This window comes from Megalobrama amblycephala, linkage group LG7, assembly GCF_018812025.1.
Source record: "Megalobrama amblycephala isolate DHTTF-2021 linkage group LG7, ASM1881202v1, whole genome shotgun sequence".
Taxonomy (NCBI): domain Eukaryota; kingdom Metazoa; phylum Chordata; class Actinopteri; order Cypriniformes; family Xenocyprididae; genus Megalobrama; species Megalobrama amblycephala.
The window spans coordinates 13,443,480-13,466,778 of NC_063050.1; the positions used below are offsets into that span (position 1 = coordinate 13,443,480).

General features: G+C 37.7%; 4 protein-coding genes across 4 annotated transcripts; 3 read left to right on the forward strand and 1 right to left on the reverse strand.

Moving 5' to 3' along the window:
* Positions 1–168: 168 nt before the first annotated feature.
* si:ch211-286b5.6 (sialoadhesin) lies at positions 169–10,289 on the reverse strand. Its single transcript, XM_048195895.1, has 10 exons — positions 9,922–10,289; positions 9,692–9,811; positions 9,483–9,534; positions 6,155–6,481; positions 2,362–2,625; positions 1,969–2,229; positions 1,796–1,880; positions 1,659–1,716; positions 1,505–1,576; positions 169–1,428 (listed from the first exon to the last, which is right to left on the reverse strand). Exons 2-10 carry the CDS (start codon positions 9,692–9,694, stop codon positions 1,357–1,359), a joined length of 1,194 nt encoding a protein of 397 aa, XP_048051852.1. The 5' UTR covers positions 9,695–9,811; positions 9,922–10,289; the 3' UTR covers positions 169–1,356.
* A 979-nt stretch (positions 10,290–11,268) lies between these two features.
* Positions 11,269–15,288, forward strand: si:ch211-286b5.5 (uncharacterized protein LOC100003596 homolog). The gene is made up of 3 exons (XM_048195903.1): positions 11,269–11,424; positions 14,297–14,433; positions 14,570–15,288. Exons 1-2 carry the CDS (start codon positions 11,332–11,334, stop codon positions 14,420–14,422), a joined length of 219 nt encoding a protein of 72 aa, XP_048051860.1. The 5' UTR covers positions 11,269–11,331; the 3' UTR covers positions 14,423–14,433; positions 14,570–15,288.
* A 121-nt stretch (positions 15,289–15,409) lies between these two features.
* On the forward strand, positions 15,410–21,214 carry si:ch211-286b5.4 (afadin- and alpha-actinin-binding protein B). The gene is made up of 13 exons (XM_048195901.1): positions 15,410–15,549; positions 15,782–15,853; positions 15,968–16,074; positions 17,289–17,357; positions 17,491–17,614; positions 17,967–18,045; positions 18,223–18,340; positions 18,536–18,686; positions 18,759–18,862; positions 18,933–19,094; positions 20,623–20,740; positions 20,819–20,966; positions 21,052–21,214. The coding sequence occupies exons 2-13, from the start codon at positions 15,793–15,795 to the stop codon at positions 21,104–21,106; spliced, it is 1,296 nt and encodes a 431-aa protein (XP_048051858.1). The 5' UTR covers positions 15,410–15,549; positions 15,782–15,792; the 3' UTR covers positions 21,107–21,214.
* A 581-nt stretch (positions 21,215–21,795) lies between these two features.
* On the forward strand, positions 21,796–23,105 carry nanos3 (nanos homolog 3). The gene is made up of 2 exons (XM_048195913.1): positions 21,796–21,950; positions 22,129–23,105. Exon 2 carries the CDS (start codon positions 22,143–22,145, stop codon positions 22,629–22,631), a length of 489 nt encoding a protein of 162 aa, XP_048051870.1. The 5' UTR covers positions 21,796–21,950; positions 22,129–22,142; the 3' UTR covers positions 22,632–23,105.
* Positions 23,106–23,299: the final 194 nt, after the last annotated feature.

Genomic DNA, 23,299 nt, shown 5'->3' on the forward strand with positions numbered 1-23,299 from the left:
AGAATGGTGTATAAAACAAATTCATAAGTAGGGGTTTAAAGATGAAATATGTAATATTTTTGCCATAAAATATCCAAAAACCACAAGGCCAGTGTTATATATTTTGTTCACTTGAGTACTTACAATATCCCAAATGTTTCCAACTATTTGTAAATCGTGAGAAATTTGCAGTTTTATCCAAGGCTCCGGGACGTGTGAGGAGTCACCTGTCAATTAAGTCATACCCACATTTTTATTTTATTTACATGTTCAAATAAACTACTACTACTCATGACCAGAAAAGCGGAAGTGGCGCCGGCGACTGTGTCATAATAAAAGTTGCTCGTGAGGCGTGTGTTGATCAATCGCTCCAGTGTCCTCGTTCAGCTCCACAACACTCGCTCCTGCTCTGCTTCATACTACAGTAATGTTAATAATCACATCCATGAACATGATTTCTGCCCGAGTCCTATCCCTATTCTTTTCCACCATCTGTTGAGATGGAGCCACATGTCCCAAGATTCCGCGCTCAAACTTGCCGTCATCAAGCTACGCCTTTGTTTTGAATAGGCCTCTAGCGGACATAAATCATACTGCACCTTTATATAATTGAATTACTCGATTTCTCACCAAACTGGCTGCTGTCGAATCACTCTCGCAGTACTTTCATGACATAAGTCACAGTCACATGGCCTCGGCGCTGTTTCAAGTCAGACAAAATTTCTAACCGGCATGCATTGCTTTAAGTCAGACACTGATCGGTCTGTGCAGCACTGCATGAAGTTGAACAAGCCTAATTATGCAGCAATCAGTTAGTCATGTGACATGTCATGTAATCTGTATAACTTGTATTCCCTCATACAACAAATCACTCTATATATGCCACATAAATATTCAAACGTGAAAAAAAAAATCTATTATTTTCACAATTTATATGCCCCTCTCTTTTATTTTGTAACAGCAGAACAGTTGATGTGTGAATGATCAGCACCTTGGACAGCGCGTCTCTGCACACCTCTACAGCCTCACCGACCTGACACGCCCTCTAGAGGAAGATACATGTAACTGCATGCAAGTAATGATAGTGACAGAATCAGAATTTTGTTATCATGAAATAAAGAAATCAGACTATCATACACAACTCGATTTTCTACAAAACAGATTAAACTAACCTTTAAAATTGGTTCATTCTGAATTTCTACAACTGTGACATCACACAGATTCTAAGTGGCATTTCTTAAAGGTGCAGAAGTAAATATCAACTGTTAAATTCTAAGTCAGAGAGAGGGTGGAAATCTGACTAATGTTATAATTGCCTCTCATAGAGGACAGTAAATGTAATTGAAAAAAATGTCATGATATGAGCACTTGGATTAATCATTCGCCCATGTTATAATATGTAGAATCCTGATCTTCAGGCTCGTCTGTGTCACATGATCTCTTCATATTCTAGAGAAGAAGTGAACATATGCATCACAAATAATATCTCATGTAACACCTTCACAACAACAGCAGAAGAACTCACATCCAGTATGTCGTATTCAGAACATCTGGACTTGGGGTCAAGGGTCATGTAGGCGTCCTCATGAGACTCAACCTGACGACACAATGATGAGAGAATGAATTCTGCCTTCATAACTGACAGGACACAAATGAGAAGAAGCATAAGATTGTCACACTGTTTGATGTTGTTGTGATCCTCTGTGCTTTTGCTCTTCTGATGGAGTCACTCGATTCCTGAGAGAGAAGAAGAAATGAACATGAACACAAACTGACTGTGATCTTCATGACGGTACAGACACAGAGTCTCTCTCACCTTCTGATCAACAGCATCACAATCACAGTCATGACAACAGCTGCAGTGATTCCCACTGTGACTGTGATCAGAGACCAGCTGCTTTCTTCGGCCGTGCAGACGAGAGAAAGAGAAACTCAGTGCTTCACTCACTACATACAGACAATGACCTACAAAACTGAGACCATTCTCACCTTTAACAGTGAGAGACACAGACGCTGATCTCTGAGATCCATATTTATTCTGAGCCTCACAGTAGAAGCGTCCACTGAAACTGGAGCTAAAGCTGGAGATGCTGAAACTCTGTCCAGATCCAACAGCTGAGGTTTCATCCTCCTTAAACCAGCTGATTTCTGCAGGTGGTTTTGCGTCAGTAATGCAGTTCAGAGTCACTGAATCTCCTGACACTATTTCACCAGACGGACTGATGGACACTGAGATGCTCTGTGGAGAATCTACAAAGACAAACATGTACACAGAGTTTTTATGGCTATTGCTTTATTAGAATTATACTGATAAAATGTATACCTTGCATGTAATGTATGTCACTTTGGATAAAAGCATCTGATAAATGCAAGAAAACTTACATCCAGGTCTAACAGTGATGTTAACAGATGTGGAGTTGAGTCTCTCATGGCCGCTCATGGTGCAGGAATATCGGCCTCTGTCCTCCAGCCCAACAGACTCCAAATCAAGCATGTTGTCCCCATGGAGTTGACTGTGCAGATGCCCATCTTTCCTCCAGATGTAGGTTGGTACAGTCATGGAGGGAATGCATGAACCGCAGATAAACAAAATCCAATCTCCCTCCGTCACATTGTCAGACTGGGTCTTCACCTCCACCTCTGCATCTGGACCAAAAAGACAAAGTGTACGACACTTGACATTTCTCAAGATGGTCTCGTCAGGTGAAGCATGACACTAGAAACAATTCGATTCCCAAAAAACATACCTTGAATGCAAGTGTAAAGTACTTTGGATATAAGCATCTTACAAAGGCTAAATGTACAGATCTATTTCTATTCCCCTAATGTGACGTAAATCTGAGTGTAAAATAGTCATGGGCTCTTTTAAACCACTGTTTTGTGAAACATTGAATTTCAAATCCTTTGCGAATCATTTGTTTCTGACCAGTGATTCAGAGCATGCATCACACTGCCAAAGTCATGTGATTTCAGTGAACAAGGCATTGTTACAAGTGGTGCTCTTTGAAGAGCCAAATGATGTCCAGCTCCACCTCTGTGGATCTAATGGGTGGAGGGACAGACTGGCGCAACTGTTTTTAAATGTTTTGAAATGTCAAGGGTTCGCCACTAGGGGGGCGATGATCTCTGTGAACCCATGAACCACTATCTATATGGTTTTGACTTGATTTCAGTTATATACATTTTTTGAAGACACACTTGTACAGCAGAATAAAAAGTAAGAGTTGTAGTTAATAGTCTCTTATTGGTCTGATTAAAACAAACAAAACAAGCCCTACAAATTAGTACTTGAGGGATTCAAATCCACATCTGTTGACATCTGTCACATGTGTCCACCTTTGTTGACATCACTTTTACAACACATATTATATATATTTAATGGTATCACATTATCTTTTTAATAGATTACATTTTCAATAAAACATTTGCAATTGGTTCACCAAAAAATGAAAATTATGTCATTATACTCACCCTCATGTCGTTCCAAACCTGTAATACTTTAGTTCATTTTTGGAACACAAATTAAGATATTTTTGATGAAATCTGAGAGCTTTCTGTTCCTCCATTGAGTTTGATGCATCAAAAAGTTGATAAAGAGATCTAATCCTTATGAAACTAATCCTTATGAATTGAGTGGTTTAGTCCAAATTTTCTAAAGAGACACAATTGCTTTATATGATGAACAGACTTGAGATTTATACTTGAGAATGAACCTCATTGGTTCTTGCTGAATCTCAAACATGCTGTGTCAAAGCCACTGGAAGGCAAGCCTGCAAGCTTTAGCAAAAAAGCGTAATGGCTAATGCTAATGCTCCGCCCCCGGCGGTACGCAGGGAATGAGACCAGAGGCTGTTTTTTGAATGGATGTCAATGGATGAGAGGCTTCACTATGCTGATTAAACAGCTTTTGTGGGGAAATAGCTAATCATTTAATTAATCAACAGCCTGTTTGCCAATCTTCATCATGTTTTACACTAAACAATACTTTCATTGGTTCTTGCATACATCAAACGAACATGCTTGAGCTTCTGTTTAACACAACAGGGGCACGTTCAGGCTCAAACCGCTGCACAACGTTTTGCAACAGTTTCCGGGTTGAACAACATGTTTCCTGGAGACGGTGTGCAATGGGGTTTGAGATACATTTTCTCTTGTTTAGTGGGTGTGTCAAAAATGTCAGACCAATCAGCAACAACATGCATATAAACCACGCAGTATTAAAGAAACATAAACTCGTAAATGTAATTAACATCAAAATAAGTTCACAAGAGCAAGTATATTGTTTGCACATTAATGGCAAAATAACTTTATGGTGCTCTAAGCAATGTCACGCGATTTTAGGCCAAAACGTTTTTTGTCACATACAGCAAACATCTCCTCACTATCCGCTAGCTGCCTGTCCCCTGAACACACTGTAAAAAAACGCGGTCTCTGTAGTCGCCACAAGCTCCGAAAACGGCAATAAAAACAAACTGGTGCAGCCTGGACCACTTAACATAATAAACATGCTCCAGCCAATAACCGACAAGAATGATTTTAAATGTGCGTTCATGACTGTTTCAGGAAGCACGGAGGGGAGGGGGAAGGTGAGGAGGAGGGAGGGTCTAGCTAGCCTCTGTTTTGTTTGACAACATTTCGAACATCAACAGGAAGTTACATCCACCCAGGATCACTTAGAGCACCTTTAAATAATAAGAGCACAAGAATAGATCTGGAACTTCTTTAAGTCTGTCTAAATATCATTTAGTCTTCTGGTCCATATCCTTTCCTTAGGAAGGTGTGCTAGACACTGATTAATGTAACATAAAAATACTATACTTATATATTTTTCTATTGTATTGTGGAGTGATACTTTCATAAACTTTCATAAATATAAAGGCAAATGTTGGCTCACAATCCCTTCACTCGATTGGGTCATCCCATGACCCATGACCCCAAGAAGAATGACCTTCTCAGGTGCCAGTTGCATTGCGTCGTCAGAACGGGGTGTTCAACCAAACACTATAGAATAACACTTAAAGGGACTTTGGTTCAATGCACCACCGTTTCCGCTTAAAAAAAAACGTTTTGCAACGTTTTGTCGGGGCTGAACGCAGCCCTGATGTATGTATTGATGAATGTTTATATGTGAATAAAAGCCTAAATTCAATCTGTTCATCATAAAATGATTGTGTCTCTTCAGAAAATTTGGACTAAAGAACTCAATTCTTATGGATTAGTTTTACGATGTCTTTATGAATTTTTTGATGCATCAAAGTTTCAGTTGCATAGCTGTCTATGGACGGACAGAAATCTCTAAAAGAGCATTATTTGTGTACCGAAGATGAACGAAAGTCTTATGGGTTTGGAGCCACACGATGGTGAGAAATTATGACAGAATAGTTGGGTGAACTAACAGTTTAATTGTCTGGCTATCACCAGACCAAGCTCAATTTAAAACTGAACATTGGTCTGGGGAGTTTGCTATGTATTTCCTACTGCACAAGAGGCGTGATCATAGTTTGTATTGGTTTTTAGCATTGATCAGTGGTTTGCAGAAGCAGCAATGGCATCGAGCGATTTTTGCAGGTTGTGCAAAAAAACATGAAAGTGAGTGGTATTTACACCAAGTCAAGCGATTTGTTTGCTAAACTAAAGAAGTCATTTAGCATCGTTGAGGTGTTAAAAGGAATTGGATTGACGGTCGTGCGAGAGACGTCATCGTGTTATACCTGCCCGGAGCTCTGTACCCGCCACTAGCGAGCAAGGTGGATAAGCCAGTCTGTGATTGGTTCCCGCAAAAGTGTAACAGATGCAGTAGAAATGAATGTACGGGTTTCCAGACTGAGTTGCCGGGCGAAATCAAATCGCCGGCAGATCAGGCTGGGTTTACCCAGTCTAACAGTTTAATGCACGTTTCAGTTTGTTTTCGTTGCATTGCATTAACACTGTTTTGACCAGCAGGCGTCACCAGTGTGGCATTCCGAGCATTTCAAAATAATTTTGGGAATGATTTTTTTTTTTTTTTTCGGTTTTGATTGCTTAGTGACTTTAAGCAACTCAAAAATATTCAGTGGTGGGTATTTCTAGTTGCTGAATCGTCTTAAATGAGTAATGAAACATCAGTTAAATTCTTGTTCTCACATGAATGTAAACGTCTTTTCTCACACCTGTTATTTTCCAACTCTTTACTCACCAGTTACTTCGAGACGGATTCCCTGAGCGTTCGTCCAGTTTCGCCCGGATCCAGTGCTGAGCACAAAGCGAAAGAGACCCGCGTCACTCTCATTCACGTCCCTCAGCAGTAGCGAGCAATTTCCCGCGTCAGCCTGCAACTCCACGCGCCCTTCAAACGAAGGATCCTGAGAAACTCTGACCTCCTTCTCCGGTGATTTCTCATGGAGCCATTCCACTGCGCTCACCTGCTCATGTTGAGGATGAGTGTATTTGCAGGGTATGAGCACCGTCGACTGCCGAACAACACACATTCTGCTGATAATATGAGTAATGTCATACTGCTCACCTGGAATACACACAGATGCATGCTTGAAATACTGATTTACATTTTAGTTGCATATACAGACTATACACTAGAAAAGATTCTTTATAGGCAATATGGTTCCTTGAAGAACCTTAAAACCATCAGTGCACTTTAAAAATGAAGGTTCCAAAATCACCCATTTACAAGATGTAATATAAGTCTCTGGTGTCCCCAAAATGTGTCTGTGAAGTTTCAGCTCAAAATACCCCACAGATCATTTATTATAGCTTGTCAAATTTGTCCCTATTTGGGTGTGAGCAAAAACACAACATTTTTGTGTGTGTCCCTTTAAATGCAAATGAGCTGCTGCTCCAGAAGAGGGCGGAGCTTTAACAGCTCGTACTTCGGTTGCTCAACAACAACAAAGCTGGAGAATCTCACACAGCCAAAATGAGGATTGTCAGTAACAGTGTTCAGCCTTACATTGTTCAAACCGGACTCGACACTCATGGAGAGACTCAGGAAGAAGTTACAACTTTTAGAATGAAACTGGATGATTCTGAATGGTTAACCCTTTGACGCGTACGATCACACCGGTGTGATTAGAACGTTCAGTGCATCACGTGATAAACTGCCAAATTCAAATGTGCGTGCGCGCTTTGGCTGGCGCTAAACCAGAGACGGACACGCGCAGCACTTTTCATATATTACAAATATGCAGTGTTTTCAACCAAATAATGTTTATTTTAGGTTTGAGATATTTAAATACACATGAGTCCTAACAAAACAATATATTTAGAGTTTGTAAAATACACAATGATGTCTATAGAAGCGGAAAAAACAACCTGTTCCATTATAATTAGATGACACGTTTAATTCATATCAGATACACATTATGAAAGTAACTTTAAAGCTTACTCTATTCTTCCCCAGTTCACCGACTCACTTAGTTTCATGTATTTTGGGAGAAGTGGGTAAATTCACGGGTTGTAAATCCAACAGATCCGATTCTCTGTGCGGCGCAAACTAACATGGCGGCGCCCATCACGCATGCAGCTCAACTAACGCGATCGTTATAAAGGTGTTTAAACAGCAAAACACATCCACTTGCACATATTTGGCAATCGGAATATCAGATATTTCATGCTATAGTTAACAAATTTGTGAATATTTTGAATAAAAAAGGAAAAATTAAATGAAAGCAGATCATCATTCATACAGTGCTGCGGTGTGTCACGTAACAAGCAATGACGCGTCACCATGGAAACCATAAAGTGATATGTTCTAAATAACGGTCGCCTTAAAAAAACTCATGCTGGGGGGTCAGCCAGAATATTTTAAACTTGCGTGCGAAAGGGTTAATGGATAAATTTCTGTAGTTGCTGTCGAGTTGATTCAACTCATCGACTAGCATGTGCCGTCATGTTAATCTTTTGTGCAAATCCAGTGTTGAATTGACCCTCGTTTGTGAAGCAGTCCGGTGTAAAATGATGGCCTGGCAACAACACTCTACTACAACAACTCTTCCTCTTCTCTAAAGCAGCCCAACATGGCCTCACCCCCTTTGCTGTGTGTTCTCGAGGGCGGGGTTTATGTAAATTTTAGGGTTAGTGATGTCACTAACCCAGGAAGAAGCTTGTTGTAGTCCCTATCATCCGTTTGTTGTAGTCCTTAAAATGAGAATTCTTTAAAAGAAAATATCTCCCTTTGCATTGAACTTTGAGCATCTTAACTTTGCAGATGTTGTTTATGCTCAAACAGCAACATTACACACTAAATAAAGTTAAAAAAGTGAAATAATAATCAACCGCCCCTTTAATAAAACCAGAATCAACATTGGCTTGGCTTTTCGAAAATGGTGAGAACTGAGGGATTTCTTGTAAAAGCAACACAAAACATTTACGAATAAAGCAGCGTTTCCATCCATTTGTTCAAGAGAAAAAAAAATCATCACTTCCTGGGAAATTATCTCAAATAAAAATAAAAGTTTCTGCAATCGGTAAAGCTGCTGTGGTTCTTTTATCCTCCATCATAAATGATTTGAGAGCAGCAGACGAAATGCAATAAACTCTGTAATGTTATCTTGTGTTCAGATGCTGGTGTTTGGGAACACAATCGTGTATGTCAGTATCATTTGATGACAGACGGCTTAGAGATTTCAGTAGGACCAAACCAACATTTGAGATGCTCTGATTGGTCAAGTTATCCAATTACATCCTGTGTTGAGACAAAGTCAGACAAGGTTTTTTGTTGCGCATCGAGGGATTTATTTGGTAAATGTTTTTCTATAGTAGTTTATGTATGACTTCCTAGCGGATCAAAACATTTATCCACCTTAAATTCTGAGGTGCAACGGATTAGCGACAGGGGGTCAGACATTACAGAAGAATCGCAGACAACTCTGCCTGGTGGCTGCTCTACAAACTATGTTTCACAACCAAATACACATGGGAAGTGCATGCTGCAGATATTTTGCATGCTAAATACAGTATCTCACTGGTATCAGCAATCAATGCCGCTTCTCTCAGATCGTGTCTTTGATAATATACACTATGTGATTGTCGCTCACATGAACGAGCACCGATTTGCCTCAGATTTTGGCCATTGTCAGCAAGAGAAAATCTGGGCTAAAATTGTGCAATGTGTGTACCCGGCTTGACTATTGGTTGCTTTATCACTACAAACTGCTGTCGGTGTGAATGATTTAATGGAGTCTAATTCATTATGCTCTGCAAGCACAGAAAGCTGCAGCTGAACGTTACACAGGAAGATAAAGGAGAAGTTTAGTTAAAGCGAATGAGCTGCCAGTAATAAAAACGCTTTATTTTGATGAACATTCTGTTGATTATAAGTATTTTTGCAACTACATGTCAACTCATTCTAACTCTAACTCTATACCAGTCTTGACACGTGGGCGCAACGTTGCTTCCGAAAATTCAAAAGGGACCATCAAAATAAAGTGAAACCCTGTTTTCTGCTGATCAGAACATGATCTTCAGCAAAGTCTGGTGTTCATTGATTTATAACACAGATATTATATTACCTGTTGCTATCAGAGAGATCCAGATGACGGATTGAAGCAGTACAGCAGACACCTGCAAGATATGAGATTATATTGCAGGAACTCCATGATATTTTTAAGATATCTGATCTGTATTCACACACTCTGAAAATCGACAGAAGTAGAAATATCACCCATATAAGCTAATATGTATTCAATTCTGTCAAAGGTTTTGAAATTAAATATATTACCATGGTCCTGAAGTCTTCTAATGGTGACCGGCAGAAGTGAAATCAAACTTTTTAGTAAGAGAAGTTGGCCGAAGACCAAAAATAATGTCCAATTTCTTCTTCCCCTTATAAGTGAGAACTCTAGATGTCATGTTAAAAAAAAAAACTGCTAACCACAAACTGTTTCATAACTATGAAAAATACTGTAGCTGAAGGCACCAAAATTCATTATCAGTATTGCTCATGCTTACGATGCATAAATTGTCCCACAGTGTTTTTGACAAAGACATGAATGATACCTCGAATTGAGTAGATTTGACCTGTTGCAAATGTTAAAGAAGGACTTATAGTCATATTCAGTCCACAATATGTCATTAAGTCATGTTTTAGTGTCAGAACAGAATTCAAGAACTCAAAAGATAAGAGAATATATAACAAAGTTAGACACACTCTGGCAGTTTATATGACTTGTTACACTTGTAAAAGTGATGTTATTTCTTGGTTCCACAGATTGTATTGCAGTCTAGTCTTTGAGACACTGCACTAGTATTCAAATACATTGGGGGCAAATTTGTCTCCAGAAGTAAGATTAATTAAAGGATTAGTTCACTTTCAAATAAAATTTTCCTGATAATTTTCTCACCCCCATGTCATCCAAGATGTCCATTTCTTTCTTTCTTCAGTCGAAAAGAAATTAAGGTTTTTGATGAAAACATTCCAGGATTTTTCTCCATATAGTGGATTTCAATGGCCTCCAAACGGTTGAAGGTCAAAATTACAGTTTCAGTGCAGCTTCAAAGGGCTTTAAATGATACCAGATGAGGAATAAGGGTCTTACCTAGAGATACGATCAGTCATTTTCGAGAAAAAATACAACTGTATATGATTTATAAACACAAATGATCGCCTTATGAGTGCTTCCGCTTTCCGCATTCTTCAAAAAGCTTACGCTGTATGTCCCACGCCTTCCCTATTCAACTTACGGAAAAAAATGAAACTGTCACCGTGTTCGTTCCGTAAGTAGAATAGGGAAGGCGTAGGACAATCATTTGTTTATATAAAGTATATACAGTTGAATTTTTTCGAAAATGACCGATCGTTTCTCTAGGTAAGACCCTTATTCCTCGTCTGGTATCGTTTAAAGCCCTTTGAAGCTGCACTGAAACTGTAATTTTGACCTTCAACCGTTTGGGCTCCATTGAAGTCCACTATAAGGAGCATAATCCTGGGATGTTTTCATCAAAAACCTTAATTTCTTTTTGACTGAAGAAAGAAAGACATGAACATCTTGGATGACATGGGGGTGAGTAAATTATCAGGAAAATTTTATTTGAAAGTGAACTACTCCTTTAAGACAAAACTTCCATTTGTAAAAACGATATACAACCTAAAGTAGGCCTATAAGTAGATTCTGTATTCATTTTTATCCTAAAACGCAAAACGTTAGCTGTAACCTATATTAAAAACACTTTTTAAGTGTCTCTCGTGCCCACATTAAACTTAAAGTCGCGTGTGTGTGTGTGTGTGTGTGTGTGTGTGTGTGTGTGTGTGTGTGTGTGTGTGTGTGTGTGTGTGTGTGTGTGTGTGTGTGTGTGTGTGTGTTCGTGTTCGCGCGTGCGTTCCTTCCCCAAACTTCCGCAAACTCTCTTCAGTCAGTCATCATGTCCAACAATAACGCGAGCAGCAGTAGTGTGGCTGTGGCGACGAAAGCCGTCAAACAGCTCAGACTAGAGGCCAAAATACGGCGAATTAACGTAAGTATGTTAATGTAAACTTTCAAGATGACAGAGTTTGCGGGTTGAAGCAGAACACGAACAAAAGAGTTTAACCGGTGTCAGTTACTGCTAGTGCTAACGCTAACCGACAAACCAACTATTTAAATGCGTCCTAACTCATGTATAGGTGAATTACGCCATTTTTTTCTAACGTCACGACTCCAACGAGATGCTTTTAAAGTGTTTCATGGTAGTTTTATTCGGTCAGATGGGTACTGTAGGCGTAAACTTCAGACAACTGTTAGTTGTTATCCCCCTGCTCATTAATAATGCAAATAAATGCAAACGCTCAGAGAGCAGCGCTATAAACTGAGACTCTGGTAGTACTACATGGTACAGTGATGGTGTCAGATTAAAGTATGGTGCTTTGTCATATACTATGGTACTTTAAATAATAAAATTGTCCAAACTGGTATGTGTCCAGACAAAACAACTTTATTTGCGTTACAATGTTTCCAAATCATGAAGCAAATATACTTGTATGATAAAAAAAAATAATAATAAAGCAGATTTTCTCTATAATACATGCAGTTTATTTCATTATTAATATGTTATTATGTTAAAGTAGTGTTAACCTAATTTTTCAGTTAACTAGCTTTTACACCCTTGCCCATAGATTCATCATGCCACTGTATTGTCTGACAGAAACGGTACATTTGCTTAATAGAGAATATTTCGACCATAAATTAAAGGAACGGTACCATTATTAGGTTAAAAATATCTATAGATCTCCCCATGTACCACAGTTGATTAATCACAGGACATTAAGACAGTTGTTTTTATTACAAGTAGGGATGCACGGATATGATTTTTTTGGGGACCGATACCGATATATATACTTCCTCTCTTATTTGAAATTTTGTCATCAAAATAGATAACATTTTGATCATGTTTTAAATAAGCAAAGTTCAAAAACACCTGCGTTAAAATATACTAGCAGGTTTATTACTGCATCATAAAATAATTTTTAATGAGCATAGATTGGATCCATTTAACATTCAGCAGGCCTACATAAAGACAACAGAACAAAGATACATATGAAATAAACAGTGATTTTTAAGGGATGTTTAATAGTTTTCAGGTACAGAAATAAAGTAAACAAATGTAAAATAGCACTGCATATTCTTCACTGTATAAATTATATACATATTATTCCTTTATTGTAACAGGCTTTATTGTGATTAATCTTCTAATTTGTTTTTGTATACATTTTCATATTTTTTGTAAGTTTAAATATGTATGCATCTCCTTTACTAAGGCGGGACTCTTATTTTGACGGGCGTTTTCGTCTACGGTCTGAGGAGAGCATGCAGTTCTTCAGAGATATTTAGCAGATTTAAAGTTTGTCTGTTTATTAAGGACTCCTGAAAAAAGGCATAAGATCTGTATGTTTGTTAACTGTTAGTTGTAATAAGTGTTTTGTGTAATTTGCTGTATGTTGATGATAATGCTATGGAGAGAGAGAGTTTAATGCGCACTTCTTGTGCTCTGTAATGTTTAGCTTTTGTGGTGATTTGTTTAGAGTGAAAACGGACGCAATCAACTTTATTAAACATCAATAAAGTCATCATTCGGATGGGGTCCGCTACACTTATGAAAGTTACAGAAGTTATTTAGTCAAGAATATTGTGCGATCTTTTGTTATTTGATTAGCATTAAAGCGCAGACAGCAGCACTAGGATTAGTAGCACTAGCTCAGTGCCTTCACACAGTTAACTTATAAACCATTGGTTTGTTATATCGCCCTTTTTCCTGCTACAGCCAATATGCCAATGGCTGTAAATTGAGCAAAAATCGTCCGATAAATATCGGCAGCCCATACATCGGTGCATCCATAATTACAAGTTTTCTGAAATGTTATGTTTAAATATGCAAGTGATGCATTACCTAATTAAATCTGCATGAATTTGCTTACAGTTTCTAGAACAGAAATCTAAAGTTTGGATAAAGCAAGGTTCAAAATTTCGTTTAATTTTGTTGACACAAAGTTAAAGGATTTTTGATTTTCTCTTTTTTTTTAATCACTCCACGAATGAGAAAATACTTGCAACTTTTTATTCCTGAAACATGGCGTGTTTGATGAATAAATCTGGTGAATGATAGAAGAACAAACTTTCAGAATATAGATAGGATTAAATCTGTAAAGTTTGGCGTATGTAAGTTTTGCTGAACTGGAGATTTCTGTCTCGGTGCAGGAAACAAAACAATGCGTTGATGTATTGTACTCTATAAACTTTTAAATTTGTATTTTGGATGTCTGGAGAAGACCTGTTGTGGAAGCAAAATTGACCAGTGCATGAAATAACAATGGTTTTGTCCATAGTGTCTTGCCATAAAAATATACACAGCGGGGCCAGAACATTATGACCTTCTGCCTAATATATGCTGTTTGTCCTTGGGAGGCATGGACTCCACTAGACCCCTGAAGGTGTTCAATCCGAATGAAATTGTAATCAGATTTGGCCAATTCTTTCCGATTGATGTGATTACATGTGACTTTTTCATTCCAATTGTATTACTAGTATGATTGCAATCGGATTATCAGGGTCCATGTAAACGCAGCTTCTGACTCAGTCGCTTTGCCTTAACAATTTAGCTCTTGTTAGTGTTGATTATGAGAACTGATTGTTTGCTTGCCATCTAATCTACCCATGTGACCTTGTTAGGAGATGATCAACGATATTTGCTTCACCTGTGACTGGTCATGATGTTTTGGCTCATCAGTGTATGACCTGCAGAACCTTCTTGGATCATGGTTGTTTTCTATCCAGTGCTTCAAAACTGTGTTAATCAGGGTATGTGGATTCAATGCATATCATTTAACATGTCGTCTTGATTGCAATCTCTGCAGGTGTCTCAAGCTGCCACAGACCTGAAGAACTTCTGCCTGCAAAATGCCCACAAAGACCCTCTGCTGATGGGCGTCCCGTCCAGCGACAACCCCTTCCGTCCGCCGAAGTCCTGCGGGCTGCTCTGAGCTGCTCCTGCGTAGGTTACCGACAGCCTCCTCATCTTATAAAGCACTGTAGATGTGCATGCACAATCAAAATCATTTACGACAATGCTCTCATTTATTTTGTCATGATTTAATATATTAATATTTATATTATATCTGTTATTTCAGAGGCGGTGAAGCCATTTCAGAAGACATGTCAGTCCTAAAGCATCCGTTTCTGCCTTTACACTACTTCATAAAGAGCTCACTACACACAAAAAACACTAAAAAAAAAAATTCCCATTGTGTTCGTTCTCTTCACACTTGTTTTGCTGTTTGTTTGAATGAACTGTATTATGAGTAATAATACTTTGACTATGCTGAATTTACACTGTATGACATGGTACGATCAGTTACTGTATTTACGTTTCCAAAAATTCATTACCCATAACACTAAAAGCTGTTTTATTCCATGTGATGTGTATAAAACAAAAAGAGTTTGTATGAAGTTTTCCCTGGTTTATGTGGAAGGGATTGAAGAATTAAAAACTATTAGAATGTTTTTCCTAGCTAAAACTAGCTGACATAAAAAGATTTACTATAGTGTTTTACTAATTTATGGCCAGCAGAATTTGGCTTGAAGGTCGTTTTAAGCATGCTTTGTGTTCAGATACAGTGTTCACCCTCACAGTTTGGACATCTCCCTTTATCTGACACTTGTTTCAGGTCTTGGAGTCTCTATTAATGAGCCGATAAGTTGAATCAGGTGCATTTGATGAGGGAGATGTAATAAATGTGCAGTGTTGGGAAACCCTGATCGACACGATCACCTACTGAATGAACGTGTTACGTTTGAATCTTTTTCCATTGTCTTTTTGCTTTTAAAATAAAGTGTTATTGATCATTTATCTTTTGTTGTGTGGGCTCTAATATGAATATTGACATATAAATATAGTAAGTGGAGTGTTTCTCAACACTCACTCCATTATCTGTCGTATGTGATGTGTGTTTGCGGCTCACAGCTGTCAATCACTGATGAGATGATTGAAGGGAAGCTGCAGATGACGTGATTGATGGAGTGAACCAGACGTCACTGGATATCTCAGCTTGTTTACTCTGTTTTATCTGCCTTTTGACAGGCACAACAGATTTGTTTTTCTTTTGCTCTGGTAAGATGTAGTTTAACATATTAACAATTTGCATATTCGTACATCAATCATTTAATTGATGCCGAAAAATGTTTTTGATAATGTTATTCACTTAACGAAAAAAAGACAAGCCAGTTTGCTGTGGTTTACAGATTTCACAATAATTATTATTTTCATTCATAGAAAGAGGAGTTGCATAAGGCATCAGTGTTTTATGTTGCAATGATTTCTGATGTGTTGATGGCATCTGCAGGGTCTGGGCTTATGGCACACAAACACCTCACAAGATCACCATCGTCCCATATACGAGCTCAAGACTGCTCAGGTAACTGATCACACAGTCAGATGTGAGACAGATGATATGTCAATGTGTAATTATCACAAAACCCATGAAAGAGCAGCAGCCTGATGGCCATTGAGCTTGTGTTCTCTCTGTCAGAGGTGCTGAGCTCTGTGATTGTTCCTCCGCACCATGATGAAACCACACTCAGCTTCACACACAGGATCTTCAGAGAGGAGCAGAGAGACCTGATCAGCTCTTTACAGGTTCACACGACACCTGAGCCTCTAAATAACACTTAACATCACAATTCAGAGGCAAAACCTGACAAGAGCGTATATTACTTGAAGCTGTGACATTACTTAGAGATTAGTTATGCTTATTTTATTATAAACCATGGCAGTATTTATTTACCTGCCTTTTTATTTTATATTATATTATATTATATATGGAACATCTCAAGGGGTTTATACCAATATTTAAATAATATTCGTAATGAATATTTAATTATGACATTATATTAAATAATTTAATATTGATATACTTATTTGTGAATTCATTTTTTATTATATAATTAATTATTAATTAATATATATTATATTAATTATATTATGGGACCCCATCAAAACCGAGATGTACGTTTCAAGGGGTTTATGCCAATACATAAAAATTATTCTTAATTAATGCTTAATAATATTAATATGTTATGTACATTTTAATATCATATTATTTTCTAAATAATTTTATATTACATTTTGGGACCCTCTCAAAAATTAGATGTAGCCTACATCTTGGGGTTTATGCCAATATATAAATAATATTTCTAATTAATATTATATAATAATATTATATAATATATTATATTTTGTGACCCCCCTTGAAAATATGGAACATCTCAAGGGATTTTTGCCTATATTTAAATAATATTCCTAATAAATATTTAATTGTTATTATGACATTATATTGTATAAATTAATATTAATAAACTAGCCAATTATTTGCTAATTCAGCTTTTTATTATATTATGAATTAATATTAACATAAAATGATATATTATATTATATTATATTATATTATATTATATTATATTATATTATATTATATTATATTATATTATATTATATTAGATTAGATTATATTAGATTATATTATATTATGGGACCCCATCAAAAACAAGATGTATATTTTAATTGGTTTATCCCAATATATAAAAATTATTCCTAATTAATGCTTAATATTAATATATTATATAAATTAATTTTAATATCATATTATTTGCTGTATTTTTATTATATTTTGGGAATTCCTTGAAAATTAAATGTACATCTTGGGGTTTATGCCAATATATAAATAATATTTCTAATGAAATATATGATATTATATTATATTATATTATATTATATTATATTATATTATATTATATTATATTATATTATATTATATTATATTAAAGAATGGCTGATGTTATTTTCTTTCACAGGAGCAGCTTATAGAGAAGGACCTGCACATCTCCAGGCTACAAGATGCTCTGACTTCTGAAAGAGAAAAGGTTGTAATATATGTTATTATTAAAAAGTAATTCCTATAGTAAAGTGCGAGGCGATAGAGCGCAGCAGGTGACGGTGTGTGTGTGTGTGTGTGTGTGTGTGTGTGTGTGTGTGTGTGTGTGTGTGTGTGTGCAGTGCGCGCGGCTGCAGTGTCGTTGTAACCAGCAGGGGGTGGAGCTGAAGCGTCGAGAGCAGCACATCCACCGCATGAGGGAGAAACTCTCGCAGTTCACTGACAGACACAAGCAGCGCGGCGTGTGTGAGATTCACGGCCTGCAGCTACAATACTATATGTTCAACCTCTAGTGACTTCATTCACTACTTTCTGTCCTTTCTATTTTGACATATTTACACGTTATTTGACAATAATTTGTCACATACAAGAATCATGAAAAGCTATTACTATTCTTAGTAGGTTTATAATTTATAGAATATACACAAACTCCCCTGAGTGCAAGATGACGTCATCAGTATTTTTGTGCTGTTTTTCCTGAGGATTTATGGGTGCATTAACATATAGACTAAATCCCACAAAACATTTAACTGTATTAGGATGCATGTGCCACGAAACACATAAACTGCACAGTGACAATGATATTCCCCGTCCATAGCCATGGAGATCATAAATGTGTTGCCAAAGCGGACAGGACGGAGAGAGCCTGGCTTCAAGTCCGCAAAGGCTGATGGGAGGTATGACCTAATAAACTATACAACGTGCTTTAATCAACAGAAACGTTTATGTAACTTGCAATAATGTGCTTTAATGTTGACTTTAAGCATCTTCTATGTAAAAATTGAGGAACAGGAACATTTGTGGAAAGAGAAATATTAAAAATAATAGCCTTAATATTAGCACTCCCCCTGCAGGACAGAAGAAGCACTGCGTCTCCTGTTGGACCGAAGGGAAGCTGAGCTCAGAGAAGCCATGAAACTACGGCACGCGCTCACGACACTACTGCACATGCTCAGAAATAACATGGCACAGGTGAGAAAGACTGCTGCACATTCACTGGAAAGACCTGGAAAGAAAAAATAGAGGATGTACTGCTGAGTTTGCAGTCTTGGACTGCTTTAAAAGTATGTCCTTCCCTGGTAAAGGGCAAAAACAAACTACTGAGTGTGCAGAAAGACATACTTCATCATTAAAATGTGTCTTGACACTACAGATCTTTTTAATTAGACACTACAAGATGACAATGCAGAACTGGAGGATGAGGACAAAGACAATGTGCTGGTCCAATCAGAGCAGTGCCTTGGTGATCATGTGACAGGAGGTGTGGTCCAGGAGTGGATGCAAGTCCAGAAAAAACTCCGGGAGCTCGTGTCACAGAGTAAGAACTGAACGCCTTGAGGCTTTACGGACTGAAGTCAATGATTATCTATGAATATATATGTGTGCTCAGGTCCTGTTGCTCAAGGAACAGACCAGGAGAAGCTGCTGGCTCATCTGGAGGAGGAGCTGGAGCAGAGCAGAGATCTGATCCGAGCACAGCAGCAGTTACTGCAGGTCAGACACCAGAGCTGCCGTCATGTGTGATGCTGTGTTTACGACAGTAGCTGGAAGTCGTTTCTCTCAGGACAGTGTAACTCCGCCCCTCCCCGCTGTGCTGATGGACTGCTACTATCTGGAGGAGTGGGAGCGGCTACAGGACCACTGGGAGGAGTTTAACAGGCAGAGGCGGAGCTTCCGGCGAGAGAGGCAGGCCTTCACTGAAGCGGCTATTCGATTGGGTCATGAGGTGAGACACAAAGTTGATGTATGCACGTGCATATTTATCTCTCTGAACTAACTTTTCTTTGTCGCTTTTGCTCATTTTGTTTGAATCAGCTGTTTTTTAGTGAATGAAGTCAGTTCTCTCTAAGTGTACATGGGCAGAGGAGCCGCAGGTGTAGAGAATCACATCAAATTATCAACATGATCCATGTTAGAAGCTCCGGTTCCCATAGAAACCTGCGACTCGCGCTTAGGACTGCACATGCGCATTGACTCATCTAGCCTGAAAAATAAGCTTTTTTTTAATGCTACCTGAGCATAAGAAACAATGTCAAATTTTGTTGCTGATTTGAAATATGTTATTTAATTGTGAGTTTGGCAAGAAGGTCATTTAAAAACCGAACTGGAACGCAGCCCTGGTCTTGGATGCCCAAAATAGCGTTGCAAATATGGCTGCTGAGTGAACAGACTTTCCTTGAAAGGGACTTTGGTATTACGTGTTCAGTCTGTAGGCGGATAGTGTTTCTTTACAAAGTGACATCGCCAACTACTGGCCTGGCATGAATAATACAGCATTTTGAGTCATTTTCGTGGATCTGTGTAAACAGGGATTGTTTTTACAACATTGATGTCTATATGTGAAGTTTTTCAAAAACGCAAAAAAGACTTTTCCATTTTTTTAGTACAGTGTTATCATGTAAACATACCCTAATTCTCAACCAGACACACTTCAAAGGGGGTGCAAAATGGCTTCATTATTTAAAATAAGAAAAAAACAAGCTTTAAAATAAACTAAAACGAAGACTAAAGAGATTTCTAATTTGAATTCACTCCCTCAACAATGGTTATTTTTATGTTAGAACCTCACAGTATTGGATAACCTGGATATATGGGGGATTTTTAAAGTCTAGACCTGGAAAAGATTAATAAAATCTTAATTAGTTTTTATCATTTTTATTTTATAATAAACATTTTTCTGGTTATGCATATTGCTATTTGGGAGTAAAAAATATTTAAAATAACTCAACTGAATTTCTTTATTGAAACTTCTGGAATTGTGGAATTTAATTATTTTAATTATAATTTTATTACTTTTTTATTTTTTTTTATTTTTTATATAAATATTTAAATATAACATTCAATTCCATTTCATTTAAATTGACACTCATAGTTCTGGAAATAAAGTTTGAAAATGATCAGCAGAAGTACCAGAAAAATCTTGGGGGCCTTCAAATATTGACACAAATCACCCAGCACACTTTGCAGACCACAAAAGGAGACATTTTGAAGAAAAGTTACACAGCTTTTCGCTACATCAACAGTTTATTTTTTTATTTATTTTTTTTAATCACCATAAAGTATACAAAAGTCCATCTGAAATGTTTTTTTTAGCACTTGGCAGCTTTTGTTGTATGAACGAGCTGTGTGAAGGTTTATATTTACAGCATATGGATTGAGTATATAACAGGATTTATTCGTGGGTGAATTACTCCTTTTTAATGCTTAATCGTAATTTTCCCTCAGCTGTGTGTGTGTGTGTGTGTGTGTTTCAGAGAAGTGAGTTTGAGCAGCAGAAAGCCTCCCGATTGAAGTCCGAGTTCCTTAGTTTTTCTCCTGTCAAGAAGAGCTCTCAGTGGAACAGGAGAGAGAGCACAGCGCTCAGCGATCTACGTACACACACACACACAACACTCACAGATCATGATTATAGCATTAATATCACACTATAATACAGCCGTGTGTGTGCAGGTGCAGCAGCTCCGGATCAGTTCTCTCTCTCTCCGTGTGCCACACCGTCATCTGAGGGGTCAGAGGTCACGCCGGGGTCCCGTCAGGACATGATCATGACCCCCAACACCCCTGAGCTGTACTCCGCTCTTAAACTGCCCTACCGCAGGTCTACTATCTCTGTCTGTCTTGGCGCTGTGTGTTTAAATGAACGGTGTATGAGGTACTCAGAGGTGTCCTTTCTTCTGTCTCAGGTCAGAGCGGATGCTTCAGTCACCTGATGAACGCAACACGGACTGGCCCTTTTAGCTGACACACTTCATGCTTTATCTGGAAATGCTGTGTTTTGTGAAGATTCACTATTTGGATACATTTTTGAATAAAATAAATAAAGATATGCATTATATATATATGGAATTACCGTGTGTTATTTTCTCTTTCCAACATATCAGCATCTCATAAATGCACACTTCAAATTAACAATTGCATAAGATTTTATTCAGAAATCCACTTCTTTTCTGAGTGGTTTTGTTTGTTGGTTTCAAATACTAGTTCAAAAGTTTTTTTTTTTTTTTTTTTGTTAAATATTAAAATAAGTGTTTCATAAAGCACTTTGCAGGTTGTCCCATATTATTTATTGCAATTTTACATAATTTTATAAATTATAATGTATACTGTGACATTGTTCCTTCTTCTTTTTTATTTTCTTATTGCATATTGTTTCTTCTTATTCATACTGTTGGTGTTGTCTATTATTATTTTTACTGTCCCTTATTGTGCATTCCTTTATATATCTTGTCTTTGTATGTTGTGTGTCTTGTGAGGAATGGACAAAAGAGTTTGCCAAAAATAAAGGCTCTATGCTTTTGTATGTTATCTTTTACAAGGTCTTATTAAAACGTCCGAGTATTTTATATTTCAAAAACGCCGTTCTTTTCCAATGAGTTTCAATAATGTTACAATAGTAACCACAGAGTTTCAAATGAAATTTATGTCACTTAAGTTTCTCCGATAATATTTATTTATTTTCAGAAACAAGTGGCAAACTTATCGAGTCCTAATTGGTCTCGTGTTGTGACGTCTGCCCTTTAAAACCCACGCGTGTTCAACGCGTGCCTGACTGCTGGTTATTTTGGTCTCGCTCTGTGGTCTGGTGAGTGTGATATGTAGTTTCAGTAATTTTACAATAGTAACTTCAGAGGAAATTTATTTCATTTTGACCTGCCATTCTCCTTATTTTTATTTTTTGGGGGGGTCAGAGGACACCTGGCGTACTTATCATGACCTAATTGGTCTCGTGTCTGACTGCTCGTTGTTTTGGTTCTCGCTAGGTGGTGAGTGTGACATGGCTTTTTCTCTCCTCCGTTACATCCTGTCATCTCATGGATCCATGGAGTCTAACAATGAGGACTTTCAGCCCTGGAAGGACTACATGGGTTTGTCTGACATGATCAAAGGAATGCAGCGGGCGGGAGAGCAATCAGGCGCGGGAGATGACAAGAGGGAACCAACCGCCGCGCTCATGGAGACTCCAAGCGACCCGACGCGTGCGCGCACGCCTGAGACCAAGCAGAAAAGGAGCCAGCAACACTGCAAGAGCGCCAGCATCCCGCCCGAGAGGAAATTTTGCAGTTTCTGCAAACATAATGGTGAGGCTGAGGCCGTATTCACCTCTCACTACCTCAAAGACCGCAATGGGAATGTGACGTGCCCGTACTTGAGCCAGTATGTGTGTCCCCTGTGCGGAGCCACCGGCGCCAGCGCGCACACTAAAAGGTTCTGCCCGCTGGTGGATAAAACCTACAGCTCCGTGTACGCCAAAACAACATGGTGAACGGGACATTTCTGACCCACAGAAGATCTGGACATGGGAATCGAGACTATTTAAAAAGGACAGTTTTTACAGAAAGTTTTAATGTTCAAGTTTTAATTTATCATTGTTTGTTTTTATCCATAATGGCTTGTGTGTGAGTTTGTATGCATGTGTGCTTTCACGGTTTGATTTTGCACTACTTCTTTTCTGTCTTTTTTTCTTTGTATTTCAGTTGTGTGCACTATGGTCTTGTGTGTTTCACTTTTTTTCTCTTTTTAACAAACTTGTACACCAGCCATTAGGCTCGCTACAGGTGCAACCGTTTGAGCTCTTTCTCTAAAAACTGTTTATTCTGACACATTTGTATTTGATATAACCCCTTTTTTAATTGTTTTATTTTATCAATGTTTAAAAAAATATTTTACTGTTAATATTGTGTTTTACTCTTTAGAGCTGCATGTGTATTGCATCAATAACAAAACCATATCAAAAGCTTGTATTCTCTCTTTCATGTTGATTTAAATGTGCATGATCCTTTAGGTTGTTTATCACACTAAAATGCATGTTTTTAAATTACCAAGTTACACTAAAGAATTGAGTTATATTTTTCCATTTAAGTATTTTCACTTTTAGAACTTTTTTTTTTTTTTTTTTTTTTGTGTGTGTGTAGTGCAATATCACTGCACTTC